The sequence below is a fragment of the Homarus americanus genome, unplaced genomic scaffold (genome assembly GCF_018991925.1).
Source record: "Homarus americanus isolate GMGI-L3 unplaced genomic scaffold, GMGI_Hamer_2.0 scaffold367, whole genome shotgun sequence".
Taxonomy (NCBI): Eukaryota; Metazoa; Arthropoda; class Malacostraca; order Decapoda; family Nephropidae; genus Homarus; species Homarus americanus.
Genome location: NW_024743709.1, coordinates 7,757,325 through 7,780,036, shown reverse-complemented (window position 1 = coordinate 7,780,036; position 22,712 = coordinate 7,757,325). Strand labels below are relative to the sequence as shown.

The following is a 22,712-nucleotide window of genomic DNA, read 5'->3' as shown; positions in this document are numbered from 1 at the left end:
CGAATCATTTTCGTCATTCTTCGCTACACTGACTCTAGTGAATTGATATCCATTCTATAATAAGGGCACCAGAACTGAACAGCATAATCGAGGATAAATCTCTCAATTGTGCATGCATACATTTTAAGTTTCACAACCAAGATTTATAACTATTGCGGAAATTGCAAGTTAAACAAACAAAATCGTGAAAATGGAATTCAAATACAGTATATGTTAAACAATTAATTAAGGAACACATATAAAATATTCATATAAAGACAAAAATAGTAAATAATATATAAGAATATACACACAATGATGACATTTATATCCAAAACAGGAGTAACTGAATTAGAAAATAAATTCTACTTGTTCGTTTAGTTTGTTTTCGTCTTTCAGAAGGACCGGCCAGGCAGTGTAGACAAACATGATGGACTGGTGGGTGTAGTTGTTCAGGTGTGAGGAACAATATTACACCATCATGCCCGTCACCACGCCTGTCTCACCCCGGGTGTTTAAAGCCATTGAGAAGTCAGACATACACACATTAGCCTGCTGCCGGGAAGAGGAGATCAGACCTATCCTGCCATGTCTTGTGAGGATGAGTCTGATAGCCCCGTTGGACCACTCAGAAGAATGTATCGCTGGCAGGAAGGTCATACTGAGGATCCTGTCAGGCATAGAGGTGGTCAATTCCCTGGTGGCTCTCCTTTCTATAGATTTTCCTGCTCTTGAGGTGGACGTGAAGAAAGAACAACAATTGAGGTAATTATTCGTTGTAGCACACCATCAAATTTTTTTTCACGAGATGTTTGGTTTCTGATGTATTTTGATGTGTAAAGATGCAAGTAATCCTTGATCAAAAACTGCTATTTTCCATCAAAAACGAAGGTAAGATCTTAACAAAACACAGTAAATGTTAACCAAACCGCTATCACTAGAAGTTGTTTGTTGACTTTTTATTTTTGCAATACTTATTGTGGTATTTTTGCATTAGTGCACATAACTTTCCTACCCCAAATCTATTATCATATTCGAAAAAGACGTCTTTTAAGATAATTTTCTTCTATTACATTACCATCACAAACGTATTATAACGGAGGTAGCGCATGTCAAATCTTTCTCTATTTCTTCTATTAATCTTCTGCCATTAACGCCTACCCAACCTCCCACTCAACGTGTTTCCTTCATAAATCGTCACTCGCATGCGTTCCCGTATATGTCACACGGCCAATCAAAAGCGTTTTTGGGGGGAGAGGCCACCAATTAAAATGAATTGTGGTTTAATTCGCGGTATTTTTTGCCCAATCAGATTCGATTGTGATTTTGGGTCTCATATTTCGAAATTCAAATTAATTTCCGACCATGAAAGTCTGCGATGGGTGTCATTTCAATTATATGGAGTTGAACGCTCGTTTTGGGGAAAAACGAACAAGCTATAGCATTTTTTTAGACTCATGATGTTCTCCCAACCTCAGTAAAGTATCCTAAGTGTAAGAATGAGTGTAAATATCGTCAAGACCAACATAGTTGGCATGAACCAGGCCAATAAGGTAAGAAATAAGTGATTCCATCATATGGTGATAGTTAGGTCAGGTCAGGTCAGGTCAGGTTAGGTCAGGTCAGGTCATGTTAGGTTTGGTTCGGTCAGGTTAGGTTCGGTTTATGTTTTGCTAGTGTTTTTTCTTTTATGTATTTTGTATTGGCCTTGCCATAATTTTTGTCGGAAAACGCCCCACCCAAAACCCCCGATAACTAAAAAACAGGCAATTATCTCTTTTTTTTATTATCAAGCAATAAATGATGTAACTGTGCCATAATTATACTTTTACACGATGTTTTAGAGTTTGGACTGATTCGATTCTCTTGTCATCGTTTTCTATACCGTTAACATTCGTCACAATTCTCTATGAACTGTCTCCTCTCACTTATATGGTTCCCTCAAGGGAAGGGTACATCATGTGATGATTATGTGTTAGAGCGTCTTGTCTACATCATGTTGACCTGCGTTGGTTGTGATTATTCTTATCGCGAATTATCAGGCCTAGTTCAAGCTCGTTCGTGACAATAGTTAGGTAGGGTGTTCTAAGTTCGTTTGCTTACTTTGGGAGCCCAATATTAAGGTAAGTTGTTTGTTTAGGGTTAATTTCGTTCGTGACTATCATTAGGTAGGGTTCCTAGGTTCTTTTGCTTAGTGAGATTTTGTTTAAATTGTTTGTACACACTATTAACATAATATTAAACACATAAATTAACACGATAATGCATATAACCTACTAGAACCTGACCTAATAGGTTGGGTTTATTAGTTCATGTGTTTAATATCATGCTAATAGTGTGTACCAAAATATTGTAACCAAATCGCACATGTCCTTCTGGTGATAGCGGTTTCGTAAACCTTTACCCAAAATACGTCCAAATACAGTACATCAGAACCCAAACATCTACACCCCTAACTTTCACTAAATTAACCTACCTTAACCTAACCTAACCCCTGCGAGGAGTCAGGCAGTGTGACACGCCTCAATGCTCCAGACAGCTCGCGGTGGGACAAGAAATGATGGGTGGAGATTTATTGATCTAATTTTTTAGGCGTTCCTCACTTGAGTGATTTTTCTGAAAGAAACATGTTTCCAAGAGGCTTCAAGAGTTGATGAATGTATATATGAGGTAGAAATTACCTAAAAGTAAGTGCTTCTACGCGATTTGAAAATGTGCTAAACCGAGTAATAACCACAGTTAAGGTTAGTCAATGTTCAGAGGAAAAGACGTGTTGCTGTTCTGGAGCTCCTTGATGCCTTTTCTTTTAGAATTCATAGTGGATATTTTACGTGACTGGCTAGTTCCTACTTACACTATTTTATCGTGAGTGAGCTCTGATTGACTAAGTACTTTCTGTTTAAAATGGCGAGGGTCTGCCCTTCAGCTAGGCAGTTGGGTAAGGTTAGGTATGTTCCTTTTGTTGGTTAGGTCAGGTTCTATTAGGTTCTAGTAACTGTCGCCTCTTATGATGATAAGGACATCTGTTGAAAAAAATCAACAAAATCGAGCAACTCTTGGTGGTAGTGGTGTTTTGGTTAATATAATATAGACAACTGGCCCGCCGATGAGTTATTTGTTTTGGTGTTTATTTTCTTATTCTATTTTCATCAGTGAGTTCTGATATACAGTAATAATAATTTTTTGTGCAATTACTTCGTTTGGTAGATATTTAGGCACCTAAGGTGCTCACTACTTGTCTTCTTGGGGTAATTTGGTGGTTTTATGTTAAGGTTAGGTTAGGTTGGGTTGGGTTGGGTTGGGTTGGGTTGGGTTGGGTTGGGTTGGGTTGGGTTAAAAAATAACATTTGCACAAACTATGACAGTGTCCTTTATAAAATGGTTTTATGTTAAGGTTAGGTTAAGGTTAAGGCTAGGTTAGTTTGGGTTGGGTTGGGTTAAAAAAAAAATTGCTCAAACTACGAACATATCCTCTATATAACACAGTGAAATTGTGGCATTTTTATAATCTTTTACTATGCTAAATCGCTGGCTGTTCAGTCGCTAATATTTACCGTTCTTTTTAGTGTTTTACCTCACATTTTCCCTTTACTGCCCATTTTGGACAACCAATATTGTTAGTAATTGGGGAGGTCTTACAGGTTAAAATACTCAAAAAATATAAATTTGCACCAGAAATGAAATAGGATACAGTATAGGAAGTAAGCTTGGTAAAGATTCAGTAGTGATTATACAGTGATCCCTCGGGTTACGGAAGGGATGTTTCCTTGAAAAGTTGAGCGTTAGGTGAACTTCATTTTCCCCTGATTTCCATTATACAGTAGTATATAATTGAAGATGCATTCCTTAAGAATCTTTTTCAGCAGAAGCATGCTTTTGAATGAAAATAAATATTTTTAAACACATATTGTATTGATTATTTTACAATATAATATAATAAATACACAAATCACTTGAATTTAACTCACCACAAATGATGTTGAGTGCTGTGTGAGGTGAGGAGGTATAATGGGAGTTATTGGGAGGCGTAGGAAGCCCGAATATTTTTGCAATCTGTCTTAAGTTTTTCTCCCGCATCAAACTCAATAAGTTTTATGTCCAATGTAATTTTCTTATCCAACCTCATTTAGCACTACTGCTTTCACTTGCACATGTTAGCCTCTTTCCACTTGTCTTGAATAAGGGAAATACACTGAAGTGTCTTGAATAAGACACTAAAGGCGAAGACTCAAGAGATTAGCTTAACACATGTCTGGACACCCTGCATTATCGAAGTGAAATGTGAACAGCAATGCATGAAAGAAAAAAATAGTTCATGTATTATTCTGCAAATATTTAATTCAAAGCAAATCTATTTACAGGCAAAAATTGGGAGGTGGCAACCAGAGTGAGAGTGTTCTTGTACAAAACTTGGCAAATGGACTCGCTCTGGAGTTTGAGTGTTCAGATCCCACACGCAGACTTCGACTGCTGCTCTCTGAGATCCTACTAGTTATGGCTCAAGTATGAGTTCTTGTTTTTTTTTTAGTTTTTGTCTATGAATCATGTAAAAATATCTTTGTACTACCATAACTATTTTTCTTGAAGATACACCATAAAATTTTCCTCCAATCAAAATTTTATAGTACATGTGCTGTACTCAAACCAATTACAGGCATCTTTTATTGAAGTAAGGATGTATTGGTTAGTCTGTGATCAAGGATGTTGTTGTAAGAGTTTTATATTTACCATTAAGTTAATGGTTTCCAATCTGTGCACACACACATTTTGAGCTCTCATTGTTCTAACAATTATGAAATCTTATGATACCAGGATATATGATGGGTTTGTCATTTAGTTCAAGTAAGAAATATTGAGCATAGTAACAAGAGCAGGTATATTTGATTACATCATATGAAATAGACCAAATAAAACTTTTTAGGAAGCTTCTGGAGAAGTCCAGATGGTATTCATATAGGGTACTGTTCCTCTCAGTATACAGTATACTGTACTGTCTTGTTACTTGGAATCATCTGTACTTTACACAGATCCGTGAACCACGACAAGATTTTTACCACAAAACGTCAGAGCTGTTTGACAACCCATGCTACCTCGAGGAAGTGAGTGATGTATTATGTATTGCCTTGGCTGAATTACCAGCCCTGTTACCCCCAGCAGAAGTTGCAGAAGCTCTACTGCATGTCACCAATGGTCCCATACTTATTGCTCGCATGGTGGCAAACCAACCAGATTGTTTTAGAGAAGGTATGAAATCTTTACTCTATACTCTATCATGTGACATTTTAGTTGATGAGTTTTTATACAAGAAATGTAATAAAAGGGCAGTAGTTATAGGAAGACAGTTGTAAATTTTAGTGATGGATAATCTTTACAATGTGTGTTCATTATGGACACTGTCTCCAACACAACTGATGGAAATATTAATAATGAATTTATGTTATTGACTTCATTGTTGTTCAATCTACTCATGTGTATTTTTTCTAGTTGTGACTGGATTAGTGATGACTGGAGATAAGCAAGATGAAGATTCACAAGGTGGACTGTTACGTCTACAGGCAGTGCGAACACTCTGCCAGATGAATCCTAATCAAGCCCTCAATGTCAGGGCCCTGTGTGTAAGTACAGTACAAAACTTTTACAGTAAAGATTAATGGGTACCAAATATTTTTATATCTGCTCAACAATTTCCTAACTTACTTTTTACTTTTTTCTTCTTTATTTGTCAGCTATTTTTTATACATTCAGATAATGTGAAGGATTACAGCAGGCATGAATCCTTCAGTTGTTCATAGTCCTTGAGTCTGGGTTTGGGCTGAACTTTATTCCACACTTGTATTTATTATAGCATAAGATGATGATGTTAGTGTTAAGTCTGTTTTTCATTACCTCTGATGGTAGGAGATTGTTTAGGCTCCCTAATTTAGGGTAACGTTAGAATGTTTCCTGTGTTTAAGACTCCATCTCCTTTAATGGGTTCTCCCATTATACTCATAGTAACGAAGGATTCTGGTTCAATTTGATGTCTTCAGGCGTATAATTATGGAATTTATGGTCCTTCTACCTGGTGAGTGGTTTTTCATAGCCTATAAGGTGGTGACTGTCTGTGGTTAACTTGTGCATCTTAGTGAGCTGGTGAGAATTATGACCAAACTTAGAAGGAGTTTAGGGTTGATTCATTGTCAGTTTCACCTCACCCTAGAAGGAGGTGGGGGGGAAATTGCATTGAACAGGTTTTGTTGCAAATTTTTTAAAACTGTATTCACCTTGGTATTGATTGTTTTGAATTTTTATTTTCAGGTAGAACAGTGTCGCATGCCAGGCTTGGCAGTTTATTTGACATTGGATGCTGGCAAGACTGGCTTTAGTATTGCTAGTAGTAGTGGGGGTGTAGGAAGCAGTGTGTGTGGCGGGGAAGGAGGAGATGTTGTCAGCTATGTCACGGGCTTACTTCTCTCACATAATCACCAGCAACGCACTTGGTTTGCACAATTTGTCAAAAGTGGCCAGAGGGTAAGCATTCTACTGTATTCATATATTGGAATTGTCTTTTAGCATTGGACATTGCTATACAGTGCAGTACAGTCTTTATATAGAAATGTGGTAAGGTTCAATTACAGTACGTATATTGGTTACTATGCTAGCATAAAAAGAACAGCAGATATATGTTATGCTAAAGTGGTTGGGAATCACTTTTGTCATGCTCACCCACTTAGAATGGAGGTCCCCATGAGAATTAAAATTTGTAGGTTAGTTATTGTAATTTGATTTTGTCTTCACAGAGAAAATATGAACAACAAGCCTCAGCCTTAGTGGCCCTCCGCACAGACCTCAGTGAGCGGTTGAGGAATTTGTTGCTCTTCAACAGCAATGATACGTTACCAGACTCACAAGTGATCCACGCCACAGCCCTTCTTAGACTCTACTGTGCCCTCAAGAGTTTAGCTAATCTCAAGTAAGTGTGTTCACTCCACATCATTGAGATTTATAAATTTTATTTACCATATGCACTAATGTATATGTCTATCTTGTGCATAGTCTGAGTCCTGATTTTTTTATAAAAATGCCAAATTTTATCATATTCCTTGTGTATAATTCGACCCAAGCTTTTGAGAAATACTAGGAATAATCTTAGACATATTTTGTAGCAAGACCAAATTCTCAACAACACATCTTGACCTTGATCACCACCACAACAGCTGACACTGTTTTTCTGAACTTCTCTTTATCAGTACTAGCCATATCTTTCAAACCTTCATGTCATTTAATAGAATTTCTGTAGTGTTTTCTGCTTCAGGTTTGGGTATAAGAAATTGTCTCTCTTGCCATAATTTAATTAGCAAGACCATACAGTAGTCTTGTATTTGCATTGCTCATCTTAATGATTTTTCACTACACTTGCTGACAAATCTATCAACACCATTGTGTGGCCATTTTCCATACTTATGTGGATTAGCAGCAATTACCTGATGACAGTTGTTCATGCTACATCGTCTCTTCCAGTCTCTCTCATCAGGTTCTAATATCTGAGTTCATTTCACACAACCTCTCCCTATGTCATTCTTGGCCTATCCCTGGCTCTCCTCAACTCAACATTAAACTTATGCACATCTTGATCCACTTCATCTCCTCCATTCTCTATACATGCCCAAACCATTTCAGCCTGCCTCAATGCAAAACCTCACTAATACTCCTAACAGGGCTTTCTATCTTTCAAATTTTCATTACACATCCACCTCACCATTCTCATTTCATCTCACTCAAGTCTGTGTATGTCATCCTCTATAACCACCCATGTTTCACTGCCATACAGCATCATGCTTCTCACACTGGCTACATACATCTTTCCTTTCACGCAAAGGGAGGGTCATCTTGCCATCAATAAAGGCAACAGCTCCCTAAACTCTTTCCTGCCATTTCTTTCTGACTCTTGCATAGATCATGTCACCCAGGCAGCAGAACTCATCGATATAGTCCAGGGATAAACAGTACCCCTAATGTTGAATACGGTATTAAAGTTAACAACATCCTGTAGTGTGTCATTTACATCACTGCATCTCTTATGTACCCACCGTCCACACTCACCACAAATTATTGAGTTGCTGCTAACATCTTTCTTACAGACAGCACATGGTCATTTTCCACTTTCCACCACAGGTCCTTCGCCCACACCAGTAACCCCTTCACTGTGGGGATGCCTCTTTTAATATTTTATTGGGCTAACCCCAGATGATTTTATTAAGCTCAGGGGAGACCCCCATACACAAGGGATTATGTTTCAGCCATGTTTGCTCATACTCCTAGACTCCATTCCATCTTTCCATTTCTTAAATTTCTCCACTGCCTCTTCAATGCTATTGGTTATGAACACCGTAAATATCAGTAATATTTAATGGGGACGTGTGGTGCAGTTTTATCATGTCATTTTGCCAAATTTTTCTCTGCAGGATTTTATTTCCTTATCTGATATTTGTCTATGTTTAAATATATATATATATATATTTCAATAGACTTCTCATAGGTAATTTCAAGATGCATAAGACTTTTCAGGAATTTATATGTTTGTAAAAAGATCTGGTCAGTACTGGTTATCTATTTTAGTACTTGTTCACTAGTAATTACTGCTATACTTATTTTAACCAAAAGTTGGTACTCAGAAATGCATCCTAAATTTTGATGATTAAGTCAGTGGTAATATACTGTAGGGTTCAGTTTACATTATTTTACCTAATGTTATGTTTTTCAGGAATACTAAACCAATATCATAGAGGTCTTACTGAATCTTATGGCAAGGTGGCCAGGGTAATATTATCTCATGGCAGGGTGGCCAAGGGTAATATTATCTTATGGCAAGGTGGCCAAGATAATTTTGTCTTATTGCAAGGTGGCCAGGGTAATATTATCTTATGGCAAGGTGACCAGGATAATATTGTCTTATTGCAAGGTGGCCAGGGTAATATTATCTTATGGCAAGGTGGCCAGGGTAATATTATTTATGGCAAGGTGGCCAAGGTAATATTATCTTATGGCAAGGTGACCAGGATAATATTGTCTTATTGCAAAGTGGCCATGATAATATTATCTTATGGCAAGGTGGCCAGGGTAATATTATCTTTTGGCAGGTTGGCCAGGATAATATTAATGATGTATGTAATTTCAGATTCAGTGAGGACAAGGAAATTGGCTTATTACTACAGCTGGTGACGTGCCATCCTCCACCATCAGCTGCTGGGGTGAGGTTTGTCAGCACTGGCCTTTGTATGCTCATTGCTTGCCCTTCACTCATATCCTCTCAGGAGAATGAACGTAGAGCCTCAGAATGGATCAAGTGGTTGGTCAAAGAGGAAGCCTATTTTGCTGGGTAAGTTTCATGCAATCTCTTTTAGTACTATTTTAAAACTAAAGTAAAAAAAAAAATGGCTAACAAAATCCATTTACTTAATAATTTGGTACACTTGTGTTAGTTAAAGGCCTGAACCTTTGACTCTTAGTCCTCTTTTAAGGATTCTGTATTTTCAAAATGTATAACATGCCAAAGTTGATTCCATCTACAGTGCGGTACAGTAAATTTAAAGGTTATTTTATGCCTTAATAAAAAGACTGATTGATCTAACCTGAAATATAATAAGTCACACATGTAGCTGAATACATTGTCACCAGATTTTACCTTCATAGTATTGCTCTTCAGCTGAGTCCCATTTTAAAGTAACAATATATTCAATATATTGTATAAGCTAACATTTCACATTTTATGTATGTTTTCAGAGCTAGTGGTGTTTCCTCATCCTTTGGTGCAATGCTCTTGTTGATGGCCATACACTTTCATGTGCAGCAGCTGAGTGCCATTATAGAGTTAGTCAGTGCTGCCTTGGGGATGAAGGTCATCACCCGCGCCAACAACCTCTCACGCATCAAGTACATCTTTACCCATGATGTTTTTACAGAACAGGTAATGCTTTTTGTTTTTTAAATCTTAAATTTAATGGCTTTACATGAGCCACATCTCTCTAGAACTGTTTTAGCTTGCAAATAGATTTCTAGGACTCTCTTAGGCAAATACATTCTCGACTTGATTTTGGTGATGCCAGAATTCTGATGAACTACAGTACAGAATATGAAAACCTATGAAGGTCCACTTCTTTATGAAACTTAGGGATCAGTTAAGAATACTTATATCATCTAAATGTTAAGCTAAATCATTATGCAGTGTTGAACAGCTGTGTCTTAATGCTGTAGTAGAGACTGGTTGATCAAGTGTTGATAGTTTGGGATGATGTCAGGTTTTTGTTGTTCGCTCCTTCAACATTTAACGCTTGGTTTTAAAATGAGTACTCTGAGTGGTCTGTCCCTGTCATCATTCCTCTCAGTACTTCTGTATCCTTCAGCTACTTTCTGTACCTCTTAATATGTTGTTATATACAGTAATGAGTCTAGGGGCTTCTGTTCTTATCCTGTATTGACCCTTGTTCTCCTTGGATGTCTATTGTCTGTACTTGTATCATAAAATGTGTGTGTGTGTGTGAAAAACAAATCTTTCTCCTCAATAACATTGGTCAGAAAATATCTCTTGTAAGTATGATTGTGATACAAACTAACCAAACACAACAAAGAAAAGCTACAGTAGTTTACATTGCTTTCACATTTTCACTGCCATTTTCTTGTTTGTGCTATTAACTGTAAATTTGTAATATTATTTTGTTTTTAATATACATACAGTATATGTATATAACTACAGTAGTTAATATGGGTTTAGTATATTTCATAAATTAATAGTTTTATAAATAGTAAAAAAAGGGTGATTTTATGACTTGGGAAATATTAAAAAAAGGTCAGAAAATTCCACATTTCAGACATCCCAGCCTCCTGGTAAGTTAGTGATGATATTTTACTGTACATGTTTTCTGTGTGTTATGATCTAAACCAACAAGTTCTATGTGTTTGTACGCAGGTTGTCACTGCTCATGCTGTGAAGGTTCCAGTGACCTCTGGCTTGAATGCTAACATTCCAGGTTTTCTTCCTGTTCACTGTGTTTATCACCAACTGAAGAGTAGAATGTTTACCAAGCATAAAGTTCCAATTAAGGATTGGATATATAAGTAAGTACCTCTGTAATCAGTTAGTTTATATTATACAATTCCAAGATTTATTTTTGTACTTAAGCTCAGAGAGAGAGAGACATTATGATTTGTGCACTTCTGTCCCGGCATATTGTATGTCTAGACTTCCATCCAACTTTGGTTTATATAAAATTTTACACAAAATCAGCCGAGAGTGGAGACATATTGGTTCTTGTATATGCATTGTGATCCTTACATAACTTGATCACATTTTCAAGCTGTCTTTATATGTGCCTCCCTCCCTCCCTCTTCATTTTTATTGTTGTGTACTGCACTTCATGGAAATTAGTTCATTATGATATAGTTACCTTTTTCCATTACAAGGTGGTTTACCATTATAACATAACACAACAAAATTATATCTTAAGTAGATTAGGTTATGTTAGTATAGTAATGATTTTCTTTACAGTTTGTGCTGTGGTTATCTACTGGTATTTGATTATTTCTATTTATGGACAAGTTTTAGTTTAAAAAATGGTACAGAATTTTATCTGTCTTGCTCTTGTTGTTCTAATGTACTATTGTTCTTGTACTGTATAATCACAGCCAGATCTGTGCATCTTCAACACCATTACACCCCGTGATGCCTCAGCTGACTGAAGTGTATGTCAACTCCATCATCTTGCCTGGCAGTAAAGGTGCACACACAGACACCTTCAATGAGCCAATTTCTGAAGAAGAAATAATGGCTGTCTTCTCTCAGTCAATTTTTACAGAGAAAGCTCCAGTGGTAATTATGAATATACTCTACCGGTAGTCTTAAGTATTCAGTTTCCTCATTTATTATGCCAGGGTTGTCATTATACTTAAGTGGTTAGTATTGGAGGCTAGAAAAAATACTGTACAGTATTATAAGTTGTGGGGGTTGGGGCCCCTCAAGAGAAAAGAAAGATAGTGCTGTACAGGTACTGTACATATATAATTTATTCATAAAAAAATCACTAAACAATCAAAGAAACAATATGTTTTCTTGGTCTTCCTGATGGTAATTGATAATCAGTTCTTTTATATGATAACTGAATTTATCCCAGGATTACAAATGTTTTTTTTAATAAGGTTCATACAATACTTTGCATGTTAATACACTATATAGTGAACATCTACAATATTATACAGGTATGGGACCGTTTATCTGGCGTCCTGCAATTCGGAACGCTGTAAAAACTGGCTTTGTTATGGAACACATTATTTAAAATGAGCGCCAAAAGTTTTGGTGATTCCCAGGCCAAGTGGTGATATTTCCAACCATTCCCTACTTGTGAGCTATATGTTTGTATAAAACTTGACATATCTGCGGGTTTACATCTGTGAAACCGTGGTGTGTTTAGGTTAGAGGGTCCACAGTGGAGCACTGTTGCTAAAGATGCTGTTGTGTCACTAAGGTAAGTATCAGGGGTGACTACTCTTAGGGGTGAATTTAGGGATCGGAACAGAGGCTTCACAGCCACTTACAGAGGGTTTACTGTACATTTTGTACAATTTAGGCATGGTGCTCCAAAATCCGTAAAAAATTCTATCCGGTAACCCCAGGTCCCACGTATGCCGAATAAATAGTCCCATACAGTATCTGTATTTATTTTTAATTGATTGTTAACATTGGAGTTATCATACTATACACAGTACAGTAAAGCCTCAAATAACGACGATAATGTGTTCTCCAATATTGCAGTGTAAGGTGAATCATCGTATCGCAAATCATTAATTACCATTAAAATAAAGCAATAATAATGAGATGCGTTCCCAAGTGTGACCTTTTCATATATTTTGTGTGGCTTTTTGCCCTCTTTTCCCCCCAAAACAATACAATTAATGAAAATTGCAAACTGTATTTTTAAATAATGTTTCTGAATGCACCTTATATGAATAATAATATGGTCACACAAGAGGAGACGGGATGCCATTGTTTTCATTTGTGTTTACAGCCGGGACTCCGGGACGATAGTTCTACATGAGGAAATAAAGAAAATGAGATTCTGGTTGTAGCTGTAGTAAAATTAATGTAAAAAAATGAATATATATGTCTTAAGTAACATTATTTAATGTTATTAAAAGGAACAATAGAAGTAGCTAACCACTAATGGCAAAGAAAAAAAAGAGATGAATTGGTAACACCAACATATACGTGCGCATTTAACTATACCACGTCATTTATATTTTTAAGAATATTGTATGTACAAAAGATTCATTATTGTTTATTTCTGAATATGTATTTGATTGAATTAATCTTTATATATGCGAATTGAACAATACAATTTATTAATAATACGTAGAATATTAAAACACACAAGAGGATAAGGGACGGCATTGTTGTCAGTGCTTACACCCATAATGTCAGTTATCCACCTGAAACTGAAGAAAATAAGACCCTGGTTGTTGTTTTAGTAAAATTAATGTAAAAAAATATGTGTTTTAATTAATGTTATTTAATGTACAGTAGAAGTAACCACTGATATTAAAGAAAAAGTAAGAATGATAGTGGAACGCCAATGTATACGTGCGCACTCAAGGAAACATAGTCATTTTTCTTAAGAATATGTACAAAAGATTCAATATTGTTTATTACTGAATATGTATTTGATTGAATTAATGTTTATATATGTGAAATGAACAATGCAATTCATTAATAATACGTAGAATATTAAAACACACACGAGGAGACAAGACGACATTGTTTTCGTGAGTGACGATGGTTCTACATAAGAAACTGAAGAAAATAAGACCGTGGTTGTAGCTGTAGTGAACTTAATTTAAAAAAAAATTAATGCCTGTGTGTTTGTTTTAAGTAATGTTATTTAATGTTAATAAATGGAACACTAGAAGTGGCTAACCACTAATGGTAAGGAAATAAAGTGAGACGATTGAGAACGCCAACATATGAACATTATGAAAGCAACACTTATTTACTGTTCATATATGTTATAATATTTACGAATGTAAAATAAAAATTATACTCACCAATGGTGGTAAAGTATAAAACATAAGGACAGCCAATGAATATTGTGCGAGTTTTTACTCAGATGACGAAATCATCAGGTTCAATTTTGGCTGAAGCTGTAGCTTTCCATAAAGCTGTTGCTGAAACTGTTACTGAACCTGAAGTTGATGGTGAAGCTGCTTATGATGCTGAATTTGATGGTGTAGCTGAAGTTGGTGGTTTAGGCCTTTGAATAATAATGCTGTCGAAAGAACCTTGCACAGCTGCTTTCTTTTCTCATTATACATCTTTATGTAGAGGTCATTTGCGTTTATTTAAATTTTAATGCTTTGTTCTGTTAATGGATCCACTTCAGAAAATATGTTCATTGCTTGCTCCATATAATATCCACAGACCTCACACCTTTTCATATTGTTTTAACACATCTAGTTTCTTGGTGAAGTTTATACACTTTCTATTAGCTTTTGAAACAACACTACCATCACTTGCTCTCTAGCTCATGTTGAATAGATGCAAAAATGCTGTAAGAAACCTGAGAAAGTTTTTCTCTTGTTCCTGTTCCAGATGCGTGAAAACAAAAGGCCCGCCAAGCTCCGACTGTTGTTTACCACTCATTAGTAAGGCAGCTTCTTTGCGTAAGACTCTCTTCATTTTTTTACAGTAATTTTTATTTTTTTTTAATATAATACATATCGGGATTTAGTTATTATTTATATGAAAATGTAATTTTATTTTATTTTTATTATATTTTGGTTGTAAATACGAATGAAATAAGGACGTAAATTGAATTGGGTCCTAAATTAACTAGGGTCTTAAATATGAAAAGTTGTTGGTCGAACCGTTGTTATCGGAGGCTTTACTGTATATCGTAAATTAGAGTATGGTTTAAAAAACTTTGGAAATTTGTAGATTTCGACTTTTAATATAAAATCATCAGATTTAGTAGTGATAAGGATGACATTTTTTACATACCTGTAATTATAAATGAAATTAGCAGGTAGTCTTTGATTACCTAAGGGAGTTGTGACTCTGCCAACTGTTCCTGCCTTGGGGATTGGTGTTAGGAAGGGCTTCCAGTTGTAAAACTTTGCTTCAAAATGCCTGATGGCAAAGCTGCCATTACATAATTGTGGCTACCCCATATAAGTTTGGAAAATGTTGAATGTGATGATGATGATGATAAATGATCCGTTAGTACCATGTAGTCTAAAGTATTGTTCTTATCTTTGTATAATGCAGCAGGATCCCAAACCAGTCCCCAAAACTAGTGCTGCACCCTTCAGAAGCTTGTGTACAAAAAGGTCAATGCTGCGAGAACGACCTTTGTTCAGTTTGTCTTCAGGACAAATTATGCCTTCACCATCCAGTGTGTCAGCACAGTTGGCTCCTCACACATCCATGATTGGCAACAGGTAAAGAGTGCTACTGAAGGTTATATTGTTATAGTTTATTATTTTTGTCATTATTTTCCAGATTCTAGAGACATTATTTCCTAATATACTCAGGTGCTTTCATTATATCATTATGATTTGAAGATTGTTTTAGAGTATGACTCGTGTAAGCATGAAATAATACTACAGTACAGTAATCTCTCGCCAATCACTAGGGCTGGGTTCCTGAAAAACACCATTGTTGGTAAATAGGGGGTTACGGTCTATGGCTGTGGATAACACTCGTCAAAGCCTTACTAAGTTGTCTGTTCCTTCACTAAAAAATACCTGTATTGTACACTCTGACCAAAACTTCTCGAATGCTATACCGGTAAGCACTGTGCAATCTGAAAAATGAACGAAGAAAATGAAACCATTCTGAGATGACAAGCCCCATTCTGCTCATTCTCACGTCCATCATGCCCAGGTGTTTGAGACGTTTTTGTTGAAAGTGTATATTTAATTCAATTTGAGTCAAATACAGTACTGTACAGTGCATATAAAATAGCAAAATAAAAATTAAATAATATATATTTTACAGTACATCTTCCTGGAGATGGCATGTTGCTATAAAAAAGAAAAGAAAAATATGAAGAACATGTGTGTCTATGTGTGTGAAGTGAATATGTGTGTGGACTTGGCATGTCACCAAGTTATACTCGTCCTGTAGTTATATCCCCCCAGCTCTCCCCCTACCAGGCCATGTTGTGTTATTGTTATTTTTTAACTTGTATTTTCAGGTAGATATATGTGATTTTAATCTTTTTTTTTTATATTATTATTATCACATGTACACACAATCGTCCAAACAGAATGTGCAAAAAAAAAAGTGATTATCATATGGTAAGAAATATAAGAGAATAAACATTTCTTATGTCCAAGGGAGTTAGCCCACGATCATTGAGTGTATGATTTTTTTTTTTTTTTCGGAGGGGGGAGGGGGGGGAATTTATTATGTTACAATAATATTTTATTAACCTGGCATCAAATGAACCTAAATAATATGGGAATTATGGTCAAATTACATACTGTTGTTTTAACAGGGTCATGGGACCACAAGGGGAATTTTCCACTCAGTCCAGCCAGCATCCTGCCATTTCTACCTTCTTTCTCACACACAATTAACTATCCACTCCTCATTTTTCTTATTTTATAGTTTTTTATATTTTCTTTATTTCTATGTCATATTAGAGCAGTGTATTACAGTACAGTATTATATTTGAGAAGGGGTTTGGTATACAGAAAATTTGTTTGGAATAGAATGGTACTCTTGGAATCTGAAGAGAAAGTTGGTACAGTATATAGATGTTCAGCATAGAGAGGTAAATAGGTAATATACTGTAATTAGAAGGGAAGTAGGGAGAAATTAATGTTTGTTTGAATGGGGATAGAATGTCCTAAAATATTAAATTAAATCGATGAGTAGAACAATGTTCACACTTGCCTAACAATCTCAAGGTGTTGTCTGGCAAATGGAAAGAATGAAAAGTACAATGCTTGGTAAATGTTGATCAGGTACAGGCACTTCTGGTCCTTGTGAAGCCAGTGACAAGGGAGGTGAACCTGTACTTTGGAAAATATAATTATATAATCCCTGCACTTGTATAATTATGATAATACTACAATATACTTATTTTATTTCAGTGTGCCGGTTGCTTCAGTGATGACGTCTCAGTTACTGCTGCTGTACTATCTTCTGTTGTACGAAGACGTGCGGCTCAATAATACACACCAGCTGCTGGCAAACAGTCGCCGTGTACACTCTTACTCTCCTCACTTGTTTGCTCAGCTCCCTATTAGATATCTACTCTCCCATGCGCAAAAGGAACAAAGATTATATGCAGGTTGGTTTGTAGTCTTAACACTTCTAGTAATGATGGTTGATAAAAATTAGTAAGAGTTATTTATACACCTGACCCTTTTTTAGTAACTCACAAAGTAATACTTTTTTTCAGGTTTATTTTCTCCTTTGGTTAAGTTGTTGGTGAGTCATTACCCACAGCTGTGTCTGGTGGAGGACTGGCTCTACCAAAGTCCCTCTGCTAACTCAAGCCTTGGTATCCTACCTCCAAGAGTGCCGCTGGATCCTCAGTCTGTTAGCCGGGGTTTGTACTTTATTGTTTTGTGATACTCTCCCCTTGTATATACAGTATACAGTATTGTATGAAGGGTTAAACATATTGAAGCTTTAAAAGTAAACACTTTAACATACATTAATTGTATTTCAGAATTATAGTCAGTTACCATAACATAGTTGTAATATGCTCTTAGATGTGGTTAGGTTATGGTATAATATAGCATACCATAACATAGGATAGTATAAAATATTATAGTACAACATAGCATATCATAGTACTGTATAGTATACAGTAGTGTAGTATGATATACAGTACTATAGTATACAGTAGTACAATTTAGTATAATATAGCATAATCTAGTAGAGTACAAGCAGTTCCCGAGTTAGTAACACCCACATTTACGAACAGGATTCCAATATATTCATCACAAAAATCTGTAACTAGAATCCCATTTTTTTACATTACAGTACTTCACTTTCATTATTGTATATTGTTTAACATCACTTTATTTACATAACATTATTTACATTAATATTTTCTATGTATGGATATTGTATTATTATTGTTTTTATATGGGCAGGGTTGTAACTAAGATCCCATTTTTTTTACATTACAGTAAGGTTGCAGGGTACACTTATCCAAGGCACATGACCCCCACTTATCTGACCCCCTGAACCACCCTTACACTTGGGTCTTACTCCTGCACTAGCCAACCCACCCAGCATCTCTCGCTACATCAGCATGTTTATCACTTGTCCCTGCTTGTTTGAGGGGGGATCATTAGAATACTTTAATGTGGCTTAGAAATAAAAAGAAATACAATATGAAACTATAAAATAAGAAAAATGGAGAATATGGGTGTGTATGTGTGGAAAGTGAATTTATGTATTGAGGCAGTGAGCTGTAACTGCGTCGCCACACTCTCCCTCCTCTTATGTAACGTCACAGCACATACACAGTGCAGCAGCGACACACGTCTCTTGAGTCAGGAATAAATAAGATAATATAAAAAAAATATTGCATTACCATTTGGTAATTGTTTCACTGCACATTGAACATAAGAGATAGTGAGCAGCTTAGATCCCCTTGCTGCTCCTCCCTCCCCTCTCTGTGTACTAAGTCTGGTGCATAAAGAAATGTTTATTCCCTTTATGTTTTCACCTTATGATAATTATTTATTTTATTTATTTATTTTGCACATTCTTTATGAAAGATTGTGTGCATGTAACAGTAAGAAAAAAAATCATACCCTGTATGTCTACCCAAAATTATGAGTTGAAAAATAACCATGACTCTGGTATCCTTCTTTCTCTCCCACTGGTTCTATAAACATCTCCCAGGCATTCAGGCTCATAAGTTTTTCTTTACTGATGAATTTTACCACAATCATGGCCCCTAAGAGGAAAATTAGGGGCAGTGTACGTGGTGATGAGAGTGGGAAAAAGAAAAAGTGCATACAGTACTGTGAGAGCTTTGGAAGAAAGCGTTAAGATATTACTAAGGAGTGGCGCAACAAACTGTGGTTGAGAGTCGATTACCTTAGTATAAAAAAGGGTTATAGTTATACATATACTATACTGTATATATTTATAGGTTGACAAGAATATACGCGAATTCACATTTATGCTTGATTCCCAGGAACGTAACCCTCTCACATAAGAATGGAGGAAACTGCAGCGGGCCTATTGACCCATACTGGGCAGTCCCATTTACAGTACTTTACATTGTTTAATATCACTTTATTTACAGTATTTTCATTATTTGTTATGTATGGGATGTTTTTGTTTTTTATGGGCAGGGTCGTGCTTTAACATAACCTAAACTATGGAATTAACTTTTTCAACTTATGAACAGATTGACTTACTAACAGGGTCCAGGAAAGTAACCCATTTGTAACTCGGAGACTGCTTATACTGGATAGCATAGTATAGTGTAGCATATTTAGTGTAAGATAGCATAGTATAGTATAACATAGTATAGTTGGTGTATACATCTCACAAGTGCCACTTTTCCATATAATATGATCTTGTATTTTCATCATGCATACAGTATATCTTAAACACTGCCTCACTTAATTTACGTTACCATGTACAACACTACTTATTTTTACTTAATTTTCATTCTTCATCTTTTAACTCCATTACTTCTCATGTTCATTTCACTTGACCTGATTCTTAACAATACCCCTTGTAAGGTCATTATTGTGCCCTCTTTAGAATACATATAGGGGATGAGAGTGTTATCCCAGTCCACCTGTCTCCTCATTTTTTTTAGATTATATCTCGTTTGTAGATTGAGAAAAAGGCTTTTTGGTTTGAGCTGAAATTTAGTGTGTTACTTCATTTTCCAGATTACCTAGACTTTATAGAATAATGTTCTGGGGTTTTCATTTTTATTTATTAATGCTGTCAATTTAACATAGAAGATTTGTACATCACCATCATAGATAGACTAGTTTTGTATTGCTTGTGTTTGACTCTATTAATACACACAGGTTTTGTTCAGTGGTTTCCTCATCTCATTAGTCAAAGTCAGAGAATGAGATACAGTACATACCAGTTTATATAATTTGTATAGACTGTTAAGTATCTTTTAAATCCTTTTCTCAAAGAAGTGGAAGATATAAGGATCATATCATATGTTTGTGTTTCTGGACATTAATCATTTGAATTTGGGAATGCAGCTGCTGTTAGTGGAAGTGATTTATTCTCTATATTCATTTGGTGTGTAAGCTGTTTATCCTCCTAATTTGTGGGTAATAAAGCTCTTATGAGTAATACAGCATAAGGGAAAAATTGGATGTTCAGTTTTGCATTGGGATTTACTGTCATTCCATTTTTGTGGACTTCGCAGTTTTCTTTGATAACATACTCCGCTTTCCATCATAGGTCAGCTTAATCCCTTCTCACATTATTCTCTGAACAAGCTGGAAAGTGAGGTAGAAATCTTTAATGAAATTGCTTGCAACTGTTTATTCAAGGGGGCTTTATAAATAGTTTACTAGACAGTGAAACTGTTCTTGATGGCAAGTAAAGGAGAGACACTTTGCTAACAAGCAATTTTGAGTGTCACACTTTTTTCTGCAGCAATGGAAGATGCAGCAGACAAGCCCGGTCGACTGTTGGTACTGCTCGACCGCCTAATGAGAATGCCACCTCATCAGCTCTGGCCACTTGCTGCCCCCATCACAGCTTCCATCAAGTGCCTACTACAGCCAGGAGTACCTCGGAAGGTGTTAGGTGAGTGACTCAACTTTTTTTTAAATCCTTTTTCTCATATTCTTCATTGCAGACAGCCTCTGTTATTGCTTAAGTTTGACTATTCTTTTGTATATGTCCTAGGTTTAAGGCAAAGAACCTTGTGCAAAAATTTCAGGTTCAAGAAATGGAAACTGGCCTCTGCTTACCCAATTCTTGCTGAACTTATTGTACTATAATGCTTTTTTGAGAGTATTGTTTTCATGTGTCCTCAGACTATTTTGTGATACTGTCTCTTGTTTTTATTATCTTTTAAGACTGGGTTGATGTGCATCATTGATCATCATATTCACTTTTTGAGGATGGACAGATTTAAATTAAAGAGTGACTGTGTGGGATGTGAGAACATGTACCTCACAAAATGGGCCTGAGAAAATGGCTATTAACATTAGAACACGTTTATGGATAAAAGACATACTGTACAGTAATTATCCATTTATCTAAAGAAATTTTTTGTTATGTACAATATGTCCCAATCCGTTTAACCTGCTACAGCATGTAATGAAATTTGTATAAGCCATCCTTTACATCTGAATCCTGCACCAGCAATTTCTTGCATTTTCCAAATGATTTAACATATTTAGGTGTGTCAGGAAAGTGACCAGTAAGGCCATCACTTTAGATATTAAGTTCAAGGCAGTAAGGTGTATTGAAAAAATGATGGCCATAGTTGAGTTGTGTTGCAAAGTGTTAATTCAGTACATATTAGAGAAGTTACTTTTCAGCTCACACACAGTATCTCCTAATTTATAAAAGTAATTAATGAATAAATATGATTAATTTTTTTTATTATTTGATATTTTGTGTTGTTCAAGAAAACTTAAAAAAATTTCATTTGAAGTAAATCTTGATGTTTAACATTATTTCTGATGTTTCATTAATTTTTTTTTTCCTAAAAAAATTTAAAATCTTCGTTCAAAGTTTTGTGTGATTTAACGCTTTGGAAGCATACAGTATTTTGTTTCCAAGAAATATTACGTAAGAGTGTCAGTTGTCCAGTAAAATATAAAAATGATAAATGGTCCTTGTTTTCCTACTTTTTCATCAAGGCAAAACCAGAAGCTTTTCTTATCTGTCATCAAAATTTCTTAAAATTTCTGACAGCATGGGGAAAAAATTTAAGAAATTTGTGAAATAAATTGATGACGGATTCCTCATTTTGTTCTATAAAAATTAGCAAGAATATAACCTTATATTTATATGAATTTATATAATTTTAGGACCAATAAATCCATAAATATTCTTCAATTTTCAGATACATACAGACAAGTGTGGATGCGCCTGAACTCACTGTTTCCTCGTCGCCTTTGGGCAATGACTGTGGAGGGACTCCTGCCAGAAGAAACTCAAGGCAGGTCACGCAAGATGCTCACTGAAGACGATATAATTCTCGACCCTTTGTATGTACTGAGATGTGCTGATAAAGTTTATAGGTAAGTAACAGATACGAATTGTTTATTACAACATTGTTTTCTTTTATTCTCCATATATACAGGATGATTCAGCAAAGAGTACATTAAATTGGAGGATGAAATCCGTGGATAATTCTAAACCACAATGTCTCTTTGGTAAAATGTCAGATTCTGCATATACCCACTTGTTCGTGGCAGGTGCGAGCAAATTAAATATAGTCCAGGCATTCTGGAACGCGTCAGACAATCAATGGTACAATGTGTACAGGCCTGCATTGAGGCAGAAGGGGGCAACTTTGAACATTTCCTTTAGGTTGTAACAAAGAGGGGTCACACTGTAGAGATCTGTGAATAAATGATTACAAAAACCTTTGGGGATTTCACATCAAATTCACTCTCATTAATACAACATCTTAAATGTATTGTACCATGGAAACTGTGCAGAATCTGACATTTTACCATAGAGACATTGTGGTTTAGAATTATCCATGGATTTCATCCTCCAT

At 35.7% G+C, this 22,712-nt stretch overlaps 1 protein-coding gene across 3 annotated transcripts in view; it reads left to right on the top strand.

Moving 5' to 3' along the window:
• Positions 1–380: 380 nt before the first annotated feature.
• LOC121877272 (integrator complex subunit 2-like) overlaps positions 381–22,712 on the top strand; it is a 35,236-nt gene continuing 12,904 nt past the window's right edge. For 2 of the 3 annotated variants that reach the window (XM_042382943.1, XM_042382941.1), the window contains exons 1-15: positions 381–744; positions 4,341–4,482; positions 5,007–5,223; positions 5,464–5,594; positions 6,277–6,489; positions 6,759–6,931; positions 9,137–9,337; positions 9,742–9,925; positions 10,925–11,073; positions 11,641–11,824; positions 15,269–15,441; positions 17,104–17,303; positions 17,415–17,564; positions 20,624–20,776; positions 22,050–22,227. In XM_042382943.1, the coding sequence (XP_042238877.1) occupies positions 461–744; positions 4,341–4,482; positions 5,007–5,223; positions 5,464–5,594; positions 6,277–6,489; positions 6,759–6,931; positions 9,137–9,337; positions 9,742–9,925; positions 10,925–11,073; positions 11,641–11,824; positions 15,269–15,441; positions 17,104–17,303; positions 17,415–17,564; positions 20,624–20,776; positions 22,050–22,227 (2,732 nt within the window). In that variant the 5' untranslated portion in view covers positions 381–460. The remainder of the gene's footprint in view (positions 745–4,340; positions 4,483–5,006; positions 5,224–5,463; positions 5,595–6,276; positions 6,490–6,758; positions 6,932–9,136; positions 9,338–9,741; positions 9,926–10,924; positions 11,074–11,640; positions 11,825–15,268; positions 15,442–17,103; positions 17,304–17,414; positions 17,565–20,623; positions 20,777–22,049; positions 22,228–22,712) is intronic. The other variant, XM_042382942.1, reaches the window with a different exon arrangement.